The sequence below is a fragment of the Oryza sativa genome, chromosome 2, assembly GCF_034140825.1.
Source record: "Oryza sativa Japonica Group chromosome 2, ASM3414082v1".
NCBI classification, from domain to species: Eukaryota; Viridiplantae; Streptophyta; class Magnoliopsida; order Poales; family Poaceae; genus Oryza; species Oryza sativa.
The window spans coordinates 786,793-800,122 of NC_089036.1; the positions used below are offsets into that span (position 1 = coordinate 786,793).

Consider the following 13,330-nt stretch of genomic DNA (forward strand, 5'->3'; position numbering starts at 1 on the left):
CAATCCCGCTATCATTTTCTTATTCAATTTCATCACTTAAATGGCTAAGTTTTAAAATTTTCATCCCACTATCATTTTCTTATTTTTTTAAAAAATCAATGTTTCGTCACAGGCTAATTTATAAAATTTCAATCACAAATCTTATATGGCTCAAAGATAAGTCAGAACTTAGCTACTTCAATTTTATCTGTAAACTAAAGGGCCGTGTTTAGTTGTTTTAGCAAAATAATTTTGAGCGTATGAACACACATTTGAAGCCTAATTAATCCATCATTAGCAAATATTTACTATAACACCATATTATCAAATCATAACGTAATTAGGCTTAAAAGATTCATCTCGCAATTTACATGCAAATTATGCAATTGTTTTTTTTTCGTCCATATTTAATGCTCCACGTATGTCTAAACATTTGATGTGATGAAAAAGTTAGAAGTTTAAATAGAACTAAACACAGCCTAACTCATTCAGGAAAAATTCAGAACATATCAGCAATAGAATGCCTAGATACACCATCAGCATGCAAGAAAAATGAACAATCACACATAACAATCACAGGACGCATCACACTCGTGAATTATGAACAAGTTATTATCTCAATATGTATAGGTGTGAAATAAACAACTGAACCTCAGACTTCGTTTGTTACAGCAAACGGGCACAAGTCGGAGATACAGCAAAAATACTACAAACAATTAAACACCAATTAGCAACGGGCACTCTCTCGAGTAAACAATGCCTGGAGGATTGCCTTATTTCATATGTGCATCAATCAACCCATGTCACCTTCACATGTGTGACATTTTCTCCGGACAATATACAGTTAAGCTGATGCCTTCAGATGCTGATAACCCGGCATCTCTCAGGTGGGAAGTCATGCTCCACCAATGGGCCTGTGGAAGAGGACACCAAGAATCCATCTGCCCTGACAGTATCCAGGTCAATTGTCACTATACTCAGCCCTCTTCCAATAATGTAAATCTTTCTCCCAATGCCTACGAGCTCACAAGGAGGCCTTGTAAGCTTGTCAGACAGCCTACCAAGCATGATCCACTCCTTCGTCTCCTTCTGCCACATCATCAGCTTTGTGCCGAGCGACTGCTCCAGCATGTAGAGCGTTCCGTCCATGACGACTGTTGATCCAGACCAACATAGGGCAATTTCATTCTCAGTGCCCCTCCAAGTGCGGCACAATGGATCATATATACCTGCAAAGTACATTCTGTTCCAGGCAGCCTTGTGAACAGTTACCAACTCCCCATCCAATGCCACGAATTTTACAATGTCAGGGGTGAGCATTGGATTCTTGTGCACACACCAAGAGTTTGTGACTGGATCATAGATGTCCCATGAATTTGGCGACTTGTCTGTCAAACCTAGTCCACCAGTAATGTATAGTTTCTTGTCCAGAGCTGCAGAAACAAAATAGCACCTGAAAACAATTGAGGCAAGTCAAAATGCGTGCAGATGTCATAAAACAGCTTCACGTGAAAAAAAATGTTAATGGCCAGTAAGTAAACTTTGTCATCATATTTACCTAGCAGTAGGCATTGGAGCTACACTGCTCCAGCAATTTGATGAGGCATCATAACAAAATACTTCATCATTAGCATCTTTTAGCCAGCTACAACCACCCAAAAGAAATAATCTCTTGTCTAAGGTCTCAATGGAAATGCCTTCCCTAGACGAGCATGGGGGTTCGATGACTTGCATAATTTTCAAGGAGCGGGTTGTAGGATCAGGAGCAAGTACATAGCATTTGATGCCCGTACTCCTACAAATCACATATACCCAAGGCTCATCCAAATTGTTCCTCTTGCGGCAAGAGTGCCACTCTTCACTGGAAAGCAGTGCCCTCCATCTCTTTGAGACACACCTGAGAGCATTATGATATCGCCGTGGAACTCTCGCTAAGCAAAGAATAGCAATCTCATCAGGAAGACCATGTATAAGTGAAGTATGGGGGCCATCAGAATCCATGCCGCTACAGGATAGCTTTCCACCGTGCTTTATTTCAGAAGTCATCAATTGTCCTAAAGAGAATGAGAACAGATGAGAAAGTGGCGATAGACTTAATTAAATATATGCTCTGTTGATACAGGAGATAAACAGTGTGACCAGAAATTTCTAACAAAAACAGAAGGAAAAAAAGAGAACATCAGAATAAGGAAAATGTTACTTTCATGCTTGCCCCGAATATTTCAGTTCTGGATGTAATCAACAAAGGAGTGGTTAAGAGCAACCTCACTCAGATACCATCCTTATAGGAGTCATTAGAGCAAACTAACAAGGCTAACAGGCTAAATACGCATATCCATTCAAGGTTGTGCTCATAAAGGGTGAAACTATACAAGGAACAGGAACACAGTGAATGCAACGAAGCATATATTATTTTTTCAAGTTGGGAAAAACAGTCCAAACATTGACATGATTTTGCACCAGGAGCATGACTAGCATGCTACTTGCTATTCTATTCACATGTTTGCTCAGAATCTCTGATCAGTTTTGGATGTAATCACGTGAGGACCACCTTTTCAAGTGGTTCCTTACTAAGATACCGTCCATGTAGGAATCATCACAGCAAACAAGCAAGAAAAGAAAAGGCAAAGCAAAAATCTCAATTGGTTTATTATTATCCCTTTTTTTTATATTAGCCACAATATGTGTCATGGTTAAAAAGGGTGAAACTATATGAGCAACAAAAACATGATGGAAAAACTAAATTTCTGAAAACTTTTATCTGTTAACTTTAGGAGTAGGCGTGTTTAAATAGGGTGACACCATATAAGGAACAGAAACAGTCTTTTGAGTTAGGAAAAACAGTAAAAAAAATGACAGTATCTTGCTGTTTGCACCAGGAGCACAACAAGGATGTTACATGCTATTCAATTCAGATCTACACACGTTTGCTCAGAATCTTTGATCAGTTTTGGATGTAATCATGTGAGGAACACTCTTTCAAGTAGTTCCTCACTCAGATACCGTCCATGTAGGAATCATCACAGCAAACAAGCAAGAAAACTCAGTCATCACAGCAAACAAGCAAGAAAAGGGAAAAAATGAACATCTCAATGGGCTGATCTATTATATCAAAAGTAGTGATGCTTTAAAAGGGGCGACACTATATAAAGGGCAGAATATTGAACCTAGTGAAAGCATCAAGCATATATTTTTCCATCCAGTTGGGAGAACAGTTCAAATTTACACATGTTTTCTCTGAGTCTCTGATCAGTATTGGATATAATCATGTGAGGAACACTTTTAAGTGGTTCCTTACTCAGATCGTCCTTACCAAAGAGGTCATGCCTGCGTGACACTCTACATAATGAGCTTACACAGTGAAGCCAATGAAGGCATGTTATTCTTTTCAGCTGGGAAAGCAGTTCAATCACAGGAAGGATTTTGCTCAACAGGCACAGCGACTTCATTATTTATTATTTAATTCAGAATTGCATGTTTGCTCAGAATCTCTGATCAGTTTTGGATATAATCATGTGAGGAGCTCTCTTTCAAGAGGTTCCTCACTCAGATACCGTCCTTGTAGGAATCATCATGGCAAACAATCAAGAAAAGAAATGTTAATGGGCCTAACTGTTAACTTCAAAGGGAAATTATGTTTAAGTGTAAAAAGAGCAGAAACCAAGCAGATACATTAAGCGCGTATCATTGACAGGTTTGCATAACAGTCAAATGTACGACAGGATTGATACTCTGGTTCTATTCAGATTCACATGTTTGCTCAGAATCTCTGATCAGTTTTGGATGTAATCACGCAAGGAGTACTCTTTCAAGAGCCACCTTACTCAGATACCGTCCTTGTAGATGTCATCACAGCAAACAATCATCATAAAAAAAAAATAGGGGGTGTAGCATGACTGTAACCAAGCCTACATAGAACAGGAACAGCAAAATATTCCTTCTTTCACAGAGTGAAAAATATGCAGAGTTTTGCTCAGACATTTTTAGTCTCAGTTTAGGTATAATCACGTGAGGATAGATCCATCGCTCAGATACCGTCCTTGTAGATGTCATCACAGCAATTATGAGATACAGTCATTAAGTTGAGCAGGCCCACAAACTTAAAAACCACCTCATTCCAATCTAACCATGTAACTCAGCGACATCAACTCAATCAAAATGTACTACCTTATAATACGTAGTACCTTAACATGTTTCTCAGGTTGAGAAACAGTCAAATGTACAACAGGATAGACAATTTCTTCTGTTCAGACACATGTTTGCTCAGAATCTCTGATCAGTTTTGGATGTAATCACATAAGGAGTACTCTTTCAAGAACCTTACTCAGATACCGTCCTTGTAGGAATCATCAAGGCAAACAATCATTCTAAATCCAGTGCAAAACAATCATTCTAAATCCAGTGCAAATCATCATTCTCATTTCAAGGCAGTAACAAAGACGACACAGAACACGAATAGCATATGCTGGTTGCTGCTTAGTTCTGAACAGCGAGAAGCAAATATTCCAACTTCCAGATGGTAAAAAAGAAATGCAGAGTTTTGCTCAGACATTTTTAGTCTCAGTTTAGGTATAATCACGCGAGGATAGATCCGTCGCTCAGATACCGTCCTATTAGATGTCATCACAGCAATTTAATTTGAGATACAATCAGTTCAGCAGGCAGATTAACTTGCACGCCTCATTCCAATTTAATCTAATCATCTAGCTCAGCTAGCTCAGCGATATCAACTCAAACAAATCCTACCACCTGAACATACACTACCACACAAGAGCAACCTTAACAACAAGATGATAAGAGAATGAGAACGATACAATACCATCGGGGGGAAAAATCACACCTCGGAAAGGTGCTTAAGCGTCGGATCTGACGAGGAGCAGAGGCGGGCGGGGGTGGACGCGGTGGATTTGAGAGCGGTGGGCGGAGTTGTGGTGGAAAGGAAGGAGAAGGGCATGGAGCACCGTGAAACAACAAACAAATCCTAGATCTGGTGGGGATCAGAGGGTGGCGGCGGCGGCGGGACTAGGGTTTCGGCCATTGCCGCAGCCCGGAGGAGGAAAAAGGCGAGATGCGGAGAAGGGGAAATGCGGATGGTGACGCCGCCATTTTATCGCGGCGAGATGATATGATGGCCATTATGCAATAAGACCCCTCTATTTTTTCTAAAATACGCGCCGTTTTTTCCGCAACTATAAGAGGGAAAAGGAGAAGGATAGCAACAGTAGATGGTTTCAACATTTAAATCTACCAAAATCAACTAGGAAAATGTAGCAGATTTATGAAGGCCCCATGTGAGAATCTCATCCACTCAAATCACAGCAAATCAACCAAATAGAGGAGAAAAAACTGGGACAGGGAAGAGGATGCCCAACCTTGCAATGGGCGACGGACAACTATCCATTGTGCTCAGCTCGACGGAGAGTGACGGTGGAGCAGGGGGCACGACCGGCAAAAGAGAGGGAGGACGACCGAGGAGAGCCGGAGTCGGAGGAGAGGGGAGGGGCCTCGCCGCCGCCAGAGCCGCTAGGGTAAACCCTAGTTTTTTCGCGAGAGGGAGAAGTAGCGGTGACCCCATATATCCTCCGTGAGCGGGTGCATCACTCGAGTCGAGCCAGGCCGAGCAGCGAAGTCCGTTTCCGTCGGGCCTTGGGCCTGGCTGAGGGGCTATTTTTTGCATCCTCGTGGACAGGCTGGGAGGCCCGGCCCGAGCAGGCAACCAAAGAATAAGTTCATTTTGGGTCCCTCTATTTGTAGGTCAGTCTGATTTTCGTCCCTTGGTCGCAAACAAATTTGCATGGACTGGTGCGGGCCAACCAACCAAACAGCCTCAAAGTGAACCCAAAAACCCTAGCGCCGCCGCCGCCGCCATGGAAGAAGCGTGGCCGCCTCTCGCCCCCGCCCCGGAAGCTGCGGCTCCTCCCGGAGGAGGAGGAGGTGGAGGAGCATGGGGCGCGGCGGCGGTGGCGCAGCGGAAGGAGGTGGCCGAGGAGTCGTCGGCGCATGCGGTGAGCCGGCTGGTGGCGAGCTGCGCCAACACGAGCGGCGTGGCGGTGGCCGTGGTGGACGCCAACGCCGTCATATCGGGCGGAGCCGCGCTCTCCTCGTCCGCCGCCCGCCTCGTCACGGTGCCCGAGGTGCTGGAGGAGGTGCGCGACGCGTCCGCGCGCCGCCGCCTCGCGCTCCTCATGGCCCCTGTCGAGACCCTCGACCCTGCCCCTGAATTCGTCAAGAAAGGTAGGTACTACCTTCAGCAATTCTGACTGAACCTTGTTGAGTATTAGCAATAAAACTATCTACAGATCAGTGAATTTCACATTTTCCTTAAAATAGATTTTATGGTACGAGTGTACTAAGAACTGGATAACGGTGTAGGTGTAGCCAAGACCATGGTTTAATAAGTTTTGTGGTTAAAACATTGCCTTTGTGTAACATGAGCTGGTAGTTTGTTTAATGTTGTTGTCTTAAAACTTAATGTAAGCATGAGGGAAATGGCAAGGCTTGCATGTGCAAAAGCAATTAGATGTCACAACAGTATGGTTTTCTATAGAATAGAATTAGCCTTCTAGTCTTCTACTATGGAAATTTTCCTCATCTTTGAATGACGTAATGATGAGAAAGGCTAATTTCTCAATCTTTGTTTCTGGCAGTTGTCAAATTTGCCCGGGAAACAGGAGACCTCCAGACGCTTTCAGATGTTGATATCAAGATTATTGCTCTAGCTTACATGCTGGAAGCTGAGATCCATGGGACTAACCATTTGCGGGAGCAGCCACCTCCTCTGCGTGTGGTGAATGTGAGAAACCTGAAAGAGGCTCCACTGCCAGGTTGGGGCTCTAATGTGCAGAACCTAGCAGAATGGGAAGAATTGGACCAGATGTCTGAAGCAGGTGGGGATCTCAAGTCACGCATACTTCCACTGAAGGATCTTGAGAACCACGAAATACCGAATAGTGAGACCAACAGTATTTCTGACAAGCAAGGTGATGAAGAGCATCAGCCTGCAAAGAAAGATGTAGGTATTGCTTGGGAAGATGATGAGAATAATGAAGGTTGGTTGCCTGCTGTTAGTCGCAGTACACACAGAAGATATCTACGAAGGAAGGCGAGACGTGATGCCCTCAAGGAATCTGAACAAAGTATTGAGACAAGTTCTGCTGCCCCATCAATTGATGACGATAAAATTTTATCTGAAAATGGTTTGAATCCAGTGGATGGCCCTTCCGCTGATACTGATGTTATGGAGCACCAAGAAGTGAATGAACCTGAAATTGTTGCAGATCATTCGCAATCTGATAATAAGGACAATGGGGTAGGCAATGTTGGTGATGTTGAGGAGACCGGCGGTACGGACGCATGCATTGAAGAGTTGGATAATTTGGATATCAAAAGCGACTCTGAGGAAGGTGTCGATTCATCTCTTGCAGATGATGGGAGCAGTGAGCAGAGTTGGGCGTTGAGGTCCTTATCTGAATCTACTGTAGCATGCATAACCAGTGACTATGCCATGCAAAATGTCATCCTGCAGATTGGTCTCCGTCTCTTGGCACCAGGTGGCATGCAAATACGTCAGTTGCACAGGTATGAGCTTTTAGCATCTTCAGAGCTCTTTCACGCACTAGTTCTTGTTCTATTTATAGTAGTTTCTTTGTAACGCTAATGCTTTGGGATGCTAATTTGGCAGGTGGGTTCTGAGGTGTCATGCTTGCTATAAGGTGACCCAAGAGATTGGGAAAATATTTTGCCCAAAATGTGGCAACGGTGGCACCTTACGGAAGGTTTCGGTAACAGTTGGTGAAAATGGGATCACTATGGCCTCACGACGTCCGCGTGTGACACTTCGAGGCACAAAAGTGAGTGTAGTTTCAAACTTAATGCTGTTTTTCTTCCATGTGGCCTAGATACTTTTATGTTTTGTCACTTGCCTGATTATTGTGGCAATATTGGTTTGTTTGCTGCCTTGCTTTACTGTTATCTGAGAAATAGAAAAGCACATTTTAGACTCATGCCAAATGTCCAGATAGTTTATTTCCATGCTTGTAATATGTATGATGGTCAGAGGTTCAAAAGTGTCGAACATAGTCTTCAGTGTAGTGGTGTAGAAAATCCATGAGCTTTGGCCAGTCCCGTATGCATTCCTTACTAATCAAGTCCTTCTAGACTCTCTTTGGTGAATCGCAATACATATCCTGCCATACTATGGCCTTCTACATCAGTTTTCGTATTCATTTCTTAGTCTGAATGCTTTTGGTTGGATATTTTTCCATGTGCCCACCTGGCCTTTCCAAGTTGATTCCTACTGTGATGACAAAAGATTTTCTTTTTAATTGTATGCCTATTTTCTTTCAGTTTTCCCTCCCAATGCCCCAAGGTGGAAGAGATGCCATAACTAAGAATCCCATTTTGCGTGAAGACCAGCTTCCCCAGAAGGTTCTGCACCCTAAATCGAAGAAGTCAAACAAGCAGGTAACTAGCCCTTGCTATTGTTAGATTTACTGAAAAGCCTCCTTTTATAAGGATGCCTGCTTTTCGGCACTTAAATTCAACATCTCCAAAACGTTCTTTTACACCAACTATGTGCTCTGCTAAACAGATATTCTCCATTCTGTGGGTGCATATGCTTTTTTTTCCTGTTTTTGTATCGCAATAGTTAAGCAACTATTTATTTAACCATTAATAATATTCTCTATAGGACGATGATTTCTTGGGTGTCGAGGACATATTTTCGCACAGCGGTGAAAAGAAAGTACCACTGAAACCTCCAGTGAGGAAGGCCCTTGCAATGTTCAGTGGGAAACGGAATCCGAATGACAACCACTTTTCTCGCAAGAAGCATTGAATTTCTGTTCCCCATTTGTTGCTCTTTTACTATCATGGTTTTGTACTGCATTGTTTGACGAGAGAAGTAGAGTGTATCACCTTGATGGTGATTGTGGAGAAAAAAGTCATCCTGTAGACTGAACTCTGATGAAGCATGTAAGCTATACAATTTTGCAGAACATCTATGTAAGGCTCAGTTCCATAGTACCATTTTCATATCAATTACAGCTGGAGTATTTTGAGTGCATGAATTGCGAATACATCCAGAGGTTTAACGTTTTTTCGAACATCAATTATTAGTGACAAGTAATCACTCTATTCCTCAAAATTATTCAAATGAGCAACTGGAGAATTCATCAAACTTACTCGATCCAACAATAAAACTTTTTCTTTCAGTTGGGTATTGTGCTACTACTACTTGAGAATTACAGGCTCACATTTACACAGACAAATGGTTACACTTTTTTTATTGCAGAAACAACCAAAGAATATGTCCAGCCTAGGGTGTGCTTAACTTCTACTACATCACATTTTTTCTTACAAAAGAGAAGAATCAAATTAATGAAGCAGTATACCGCAATTTCTTTCGATGCTTTTACGCTCAATGCACACAAAACACACGAACTCGATCGATCATATCACACACAATCGTCATCAGAAGAGCAGATCGTCACTAGTGGCAGCAAATCCGCCATAGATGTCTCCCATGTTTAGCAGGTCAAAGTAGCCGCCGCCTCCTGCCATTGGAGCAGCAGCAGCTGAGCTCTGATGCTGCTGCTGCAATGCGCCGTAGCTGCCGCTCATCTGGTCCCCGAACGCGCCGCCGTGCGACGGCGTCACGTTGCCGGAGCTCGCCGTGGACGCCGGCCAGTGCTGCGCCGAGATGGAGTAGCTCTCCTGCCCCGCCGCCGCCGCAGACATCGGCATCCAGTCGCCGGTGAAGACGAAGCTCTTGGGCTGCTGATCAAATGGCTCAGCGACAGGTGCAGGAGCAGAGATGCCGCCATGGCTGCCGCCGCTGCTCAGGTTGGCGTCTTGGTCATGGGAGGTGGTCGTGCTGCCGCTGCTGTTCTTGATCTGATGATGGTGAGGGTGATGATGATGGTGATGCAATGATGGTGGCTCGGTGGTGCTCATGGAGGTGACCTCAGCTGCTGCTGCTGCTAGATTGTTAGGGATGGAGCCCTGTGCCTGCATCACCCTCTTCTTGAGGTAGGAATTCCAGTAGTTCTTCACCTCGTTGTCCGTCCTCCCAGGCAGATGCATCGCAATCTGTGACCACCTGATCATAAATTTCTCAAAACAATCAGCATCATGTAGATGAAATGGAACAATTGAAAATGCTCAATTTTGTTATTCTGTGACAGCTTGAGCTTTGTTTTTTTTAACTTAAAAGACGTTGTTTTGTCTGAATTTCAAGGTAAAGTTCAGCTACAAGTTAGAACTAGCTTGGTTTTGTATCATCCTGTTCATAGAGATTGTCAGGTGTGAGGATTACTTGTTGCCCAGCTTGGCCTGAAGATTGATGACAATGTCCTCCTCCTCCTGAGAGAACATTCCACGCTTCAATCCTGGCCGAAGGTAGTTGATCCAACGCAGCCGGCAGCTCTTGCCATTTCTCTGCAAACCTTTTGGAAATAAAAAGGAGAGAAAAAAGGGTCAGAAATAATAGCAGTGAATGAGACAAAGATTTCATTTTTATTTAAGAACAAGTGAACAACTGATGAACTTTAGAGAGCTAGACTCTATGTACTGTAATGCTTTTGTTATTATTTTGGAAAAAAAAGGGTGAGAATTCTTCCTTGGCTGGAATTTCAACTGGCCTAAGAATTGTGATCAAGCTAAGCTTGAACTAACCCAAAGCTAAGTACTCTCTGTAACTGCTAATTACCAATTAGAGAGGGGACTAGACTAGGCTAGAATTCACAATTGTGAAGAGGGATGCATTGGTGAATGCAGCAATGTGCATTCACAGTAGAGACAGAGAGAAGCAAAAAGCTCACCAGCCTTTGCAGGGACAGCACTCCAGCAGCCAAGGCCATGCTTGACAATGTAGTCCCTCAGCCTCTGGTCCTCCTCAGGAGACCACAGCCCCTTCCTGTAGTTCATCTTCGGCTTGTCGCAGGACCGGCACCCCATTGCTCTCTTCTTTCCTTCTCTGAATATCTCCTCCTGTTCTTCCTCCTGCAACCTGTATGTTGGTCTTGTCTCAATATGAGCTGTTGCAGTAGCAGAGTTGTGCCAGTCCTTTCAGCACCATGTGACCCCTTGTCATTTAAAGGGGGTTCTCACATTTTGGTGTTAATTAGTTTAATTGGTGGGAATGAGTAGGTAATACATGCACATGCATGAGGATCATCAAGAGGGAGGCGTTGGTCAGAGGATATCACATTGTCACCTCTTTCTCTTCATTACACAAAAAAAGATTCTGATAGTTATTCTTTCAGTTTTGGCCTTGTTCTAATGATGTGGATGCTTGCTGGCACTAATGACCACATTTTATTTTTGTTTTTAAGTCGGTGACTATATTGTTATTGTAATTGGCAGCTGATAGTATATATGTTAATTACCTACTTACTTAGACCATCGGTTTAGTACCAAAATTGTTAGTTATCAGAGTTTTACTGACAAAGTAATTCGTTTCAGAGGCAGTATTTTCAGATGACCCTGTAAAACTATTAGGGCCATGCATTAGTAGTAGAGTGATAATGGCCATCCAATTTGTTTACTATAAAACATGATTATCCAGTAATCAGCGTGATAAAGGTCAGACTGTCTCCACCAATGATGAGTAGAGCATTGACATGAGCTGTTATTGCGATGAAACAAACAGGCTCTTGGATTAGCAATGACAAGACATGATTTAATCACCCTCTCTTAATGCCAATTGCCAATCATTGAAAGCATCTGCCTAGACAAAACACCAAGGAGGATGAAGAATTGCCCAAGGACACAAGAAAAGACAGGCTAGTTAGCATCCATCCAGAAGGATTTGCATCTGCAAGGATCAACAAGATGAACTGCACCATGGACAAGGGCCATACATAAACAAGGACCCCAGAAGCACAAATTAACAATGATGTTGAGCTTGAATGCCAAACCACAATGCTCCTTTCTTATGAAATTTTAAGAACAACATAGCTGGCAGAAGAAATTCAGAGTGAAAGAATCACAATCATTTTACACGGCTTCATGTGCTCATCATATACAATACAGAAATCGGTGTTGTTTTTCCTCTTGGTGATACATAGTGGCATTGTCCTAATTCAGCGACACTTGGCTAGTTGTCTGTCTTAGTTTTCATAGTGAAATGATGATGATAGATTGCAAGAGAAGTACGGTACTAGTTTGTGCAGTTTGACAGCTAACATCATCTGTTCATCAAGATTTTTGTCCTTTCCTCGAACTAGTTGTTCTTAGAATCCCAGTATAGGTACACCAGTTCTCTTTACTTCTTCTCGAGTTCCTCGCGTAGGAAAAACAAAGACTTCTCCGAAAGTGTCAAATAAACGAAAGCCAAGTTTGCGTCATGATGATCTAAAATTACATCAAAATCTCTGCATTTTGGATGCCATGTGTTTGTCTTTTACTGCTGGTGCTGACATGATTTAATTTCAGAAAAAGATGAAGTGTTAAGTTCAGCTAGATGTTGACTCGTTGTTCTTCAGGGTAGTAGCTCTATGTGAATGGGTTCAGTGCTTCAGTTTGCAGAAAGCTGAAAAGCATCAAAATCTACAGCCTACTAAGTATACTAATACTTGTAGAACTCCACAAGTATGCTGAGCTTAAGCTACATTATAAAATTTTAACGATTTTACATCCTCTGAAATCAGTATACAACATGCTCGCGAGACACGAGAACCGAAAACAAACAAAGCATGATCCAACGCATAGATGTTATTTACCCGAAGAAAGAACAAAGAACTAAAATTTAATAATAATTAGCTCTAAGAGTCCTATCATGACTAGTGATATCTCTGTCCTCTTTTAATACACAACAATATAATGTCCTACAAAAAGGGACGGTTCCATGTGAGCTTCAGAGGCGTCTTAATCTCCTCTTCTCTTCCTCAGCATCAAAAAATGAGATTTGCTGATGAGAAAAAAATCAGAGCTCTCTTCTCTCAACATTAGCCGACAATGATAAACTAATACAAGTATACAACACTATGATTTTATTAACAAAATTAAGTATACGGCCCTGTGCCAAATTATATTTGTCTGCAAATTGACTTGTGCATAAGTGCATGTGGACAAACACCTAATCCCCGAACAAATTCAGGCATCTTGCCCTATACATTATGTCCCAGTGGTTAAACTAATAGCACTGTTCTGAAGAGAAGAAGGATAAAGGAATCTTTTGTCAGTTCCACACACACATAAAATCCTAGTCCTAGTTAAGAACTGCATCCTGACTTGCGAGGCTTGTTGCTTCTTGTCACATCTAGAATGTAATGTAAATGTGTAGTACTACTGATTTAGTTAATGATTAAAGAATTATTGGGAAAATGATGGTGATTTGCAAAATATGCTT

The 13,330-nt window shown here is 42.5% G+C and overlaps 3 protein-coding genes and 9 non-coding genes across 14 annotated transcripts; 1 reads left to right on the forward strand and 11 right to left on the reverse strand.

Annotated features, from left to right (window-relative positions):
• Nucleotides 1-546: 546 nt before the first annotated feature.
• LOC4328063 (F-box/kelch-repeat protein SKIP4) lies at nt 547-5,527 on the reverse strand. Of its 3 annotated transcripts, none has more exons than XM_015770413.3 (3): nt 5,352-5,527; nt 1,538-2,033; nt 547-1,432 (listed from the first exon to the last, which is right to left on the reverse strand). In XM_015770413.3, exons 2-3 carry the CDS (start codon nt 2,023-2,025, stop codon nt 838-840), a joined length of 1,083 nt encoding a protein of 360 aa, XP_015625899.1. In that variant the 5' UTR covers nt 2,026-2,033; nt 5,352-5,527; the 3' UTR covers nt 547-837. The 3 variants fall into 3 exon arrangements, with proteins under 3 accessions (XP_015625899.1, XP_015625900.1, XP_015625898.1); XM_015770414.3 differs by lacking the exon at nt 5,352-5,527 and adding an exon at nt 4,820-5,074; XM_015770412.3 differs by lacking the exon at nt 5,352-5,527 and adding an exon at nt 4,799-5,074.
• LOC112938080 (small nucleolar RNA Z118/Z121/Z120) lies at nt 2,185-2,285 on the reverse strand. The gene has a single exon (XR_003241130.1). It is a non-coding gene; the product is annotated as a small nucleolar RNA Z118/Z121/Z120 (small nucleolar RNA).
• LOC112938076 (small nucleolar RNA Z118/Z121/Z120) lies at nt 2,480-2,587 on the reverse strand. Its single transcript, XR_003241126.1, has one exon. It is a non-coding gene; the product is annotated as a small nucleolar RNA Z118/Z121/Z120 (small nucleolar RNA).
• Nucleotides 2,904-3,011, reverse strand: LOC112938074 (small nucleolar RNA Z118/Z121/Z120). The gene has a single exon (XR_003241124.1). It is a non-coding gene; the product is annotated as a small nucleolar RNA Z118/Z121/Z120 (small nucleolar RNA).
• On the reverse strand, nt 3,209-3,303 carry LOC112938081 (small nucleolar RNA Z118/Z121/Z120). Its single transcript, XR_003241131.1, has one exon. It is a non-coding gene; the product is annotated as a small nucleolar RNA Z118/Z121/Z120 (small nucleolar RNA).
• On the reverse strand, nt 3,455-3,562 carry LOC112938072 (small nucleolar RNA Z118/Z121/Z120). The gene has a single exon (XR_003241122.1). It is a non-coding gene; the product is annotated as a small nucleolar RNA Z118/Z121/Z120 (small nucleolar RNA).
• LOC112938075 (small nucleolar RNA Z118/Z121/Z120) lies at nt 3,733-3,840 on the reverse strand. The gene has a single exon (XR_003241125.1). It is a non-coding gene; the product is annotated as a small nucleolar RNA Z118/Z121/Z120 (small nucleolar RNA).
• On the reverse strand, nt 3,946-4,043 carry LOC112938078 (small nucleolar RNA Z118/Z121/Z120). The gene has a single exon (XR_003241128.1). It is a non-coding gene; the product is annotated as a small nucleolar RNA Z118/Z121/Z120 (small nucleolar RNA).
• Nucleotides 4,236-4,340, reverse strand: LOC112938077 (small nucleolar RNA Z118/Z121/Z120). Its single transcript, XR_003241127.1, has one exon. It is a non-coding gene; the product is annotated as a small nucleolar RNA Z118/Z121/Z120 (small nucleolar RNA).
• LOC112938079 (small nucleolar RNA Z118/Z121/Z120) lies at nt 4,517-4,614 on the reverse strand. Its single transcript, XR_003241129.1, has one exon. It is a non-coding gene; the product is annotated as a small nucleolar RNA Z118/Z121/Z120 (small nucleolar RNA).
• Nucleotides 5,528-5,794: 267 nt separating the features above from the next.
• Nucleotides 5,795-9,043, forward strand: LOC4328064 (RNA-binding NOB1-like protein). Its single transcript, XM_015770411.2, has 5 exons — nt 5,795-6,213; nt 6,627-7,557; nt 7,661-7,829; nt 8,326-8,442; nt 8,669-9,043. Exons 1-5 carry the CDS (start codon nt 5,847-5,849, stop codon nt 8,813-8,815), a joined length of 1,731 nt encoding a protein of 576 aa, XP_015625897.1. The 5' UTR covers nt 5,795-5,846; the 3' UTR covers nt 8,816-9,043.
• A 105-nt stretch (nt 9,044-9,148) lies between these two features.
• Nucleotides 9,149-11,043, reverse strand: LOC4328065 (transcription factor MYB8). Its single transcript, XM_015768774.3, has 3 exons — nt 10,800-11,043; nt 10,295-10,424; nt 9,149-10,078 (listed from the first exon to the last, which is right to left on the reverse strand). The coding sequence occupies exons 1-3, from the start codon at nt 10,933-10,935 to the stop codon at nt 9,451-9,453; spliced, it is 894 nt and encodes a 297-aa protein (XP_015624260.1). The 5' UTR covers nt 10,936-11,043; the 3' UTR covers nt 9,149-9,450.
• Between the last annotated feature and the right edge of the window lie 2,287 nt (nt 11,044-13,330).

Coding starts and splice junctions, on each gene's coding strand:
- LOC4328063 (XM_015770413.3), bottom strand. CDS start 2,025: ATGACTTCTGAAATAAAGCACGGTGGAAAGCTATCCTGTAGCGGCATG. Junction 1,433..1,537: donor GCTCCAATGCCTACTGCTAG/GTAAATATGATG, acceptor AATTGTTTTCAG/GTGCTATTTTGTTTCTGCAG.
- LOC4328064 (XM_015770411.2), top strand. CDS start 5,847: ATGGAAGAAGCGTGGCCGCCTCTCGCCCCCGCCCCGGAAGCTGCGGCT. Junction 7,830..8,325: donor TGACACTTCGAGGCACAAAA/GTGAGTGTAGTT, acceptor ATTTTCTTTCAG/TTTTCCCTCCCAATGCCCCA. Junction 8,443..8,668: donor CGAAGAAGTCAAACAAGCAG/GTAACTAGCCCT, acceptor TATTCTCTATAG/GACGATGATTTCTTGGGTGT.
- LOC4328065 (XM_015768774.3), bottom strand. CDS start 10,935: ATGGGGTGCCGGTCCTGCGACAAGCCGAAGATGAACTACAGGAAGGGG. Junction 10,425..10,799: donor TGCTGTCCCTGCAAAGGCTG/GTGAGCTTTTTG, acceptor TATTTCCAAAAG/GTTTGCAGAGAAATGGCAAG. Junction 10,079..10,294: donor CAGGCCAAGCTGGGCAACAA/GTAATCCTCACA, acceptor ATTTATGATCAG/GTGGTCACAGATTGCGATGC.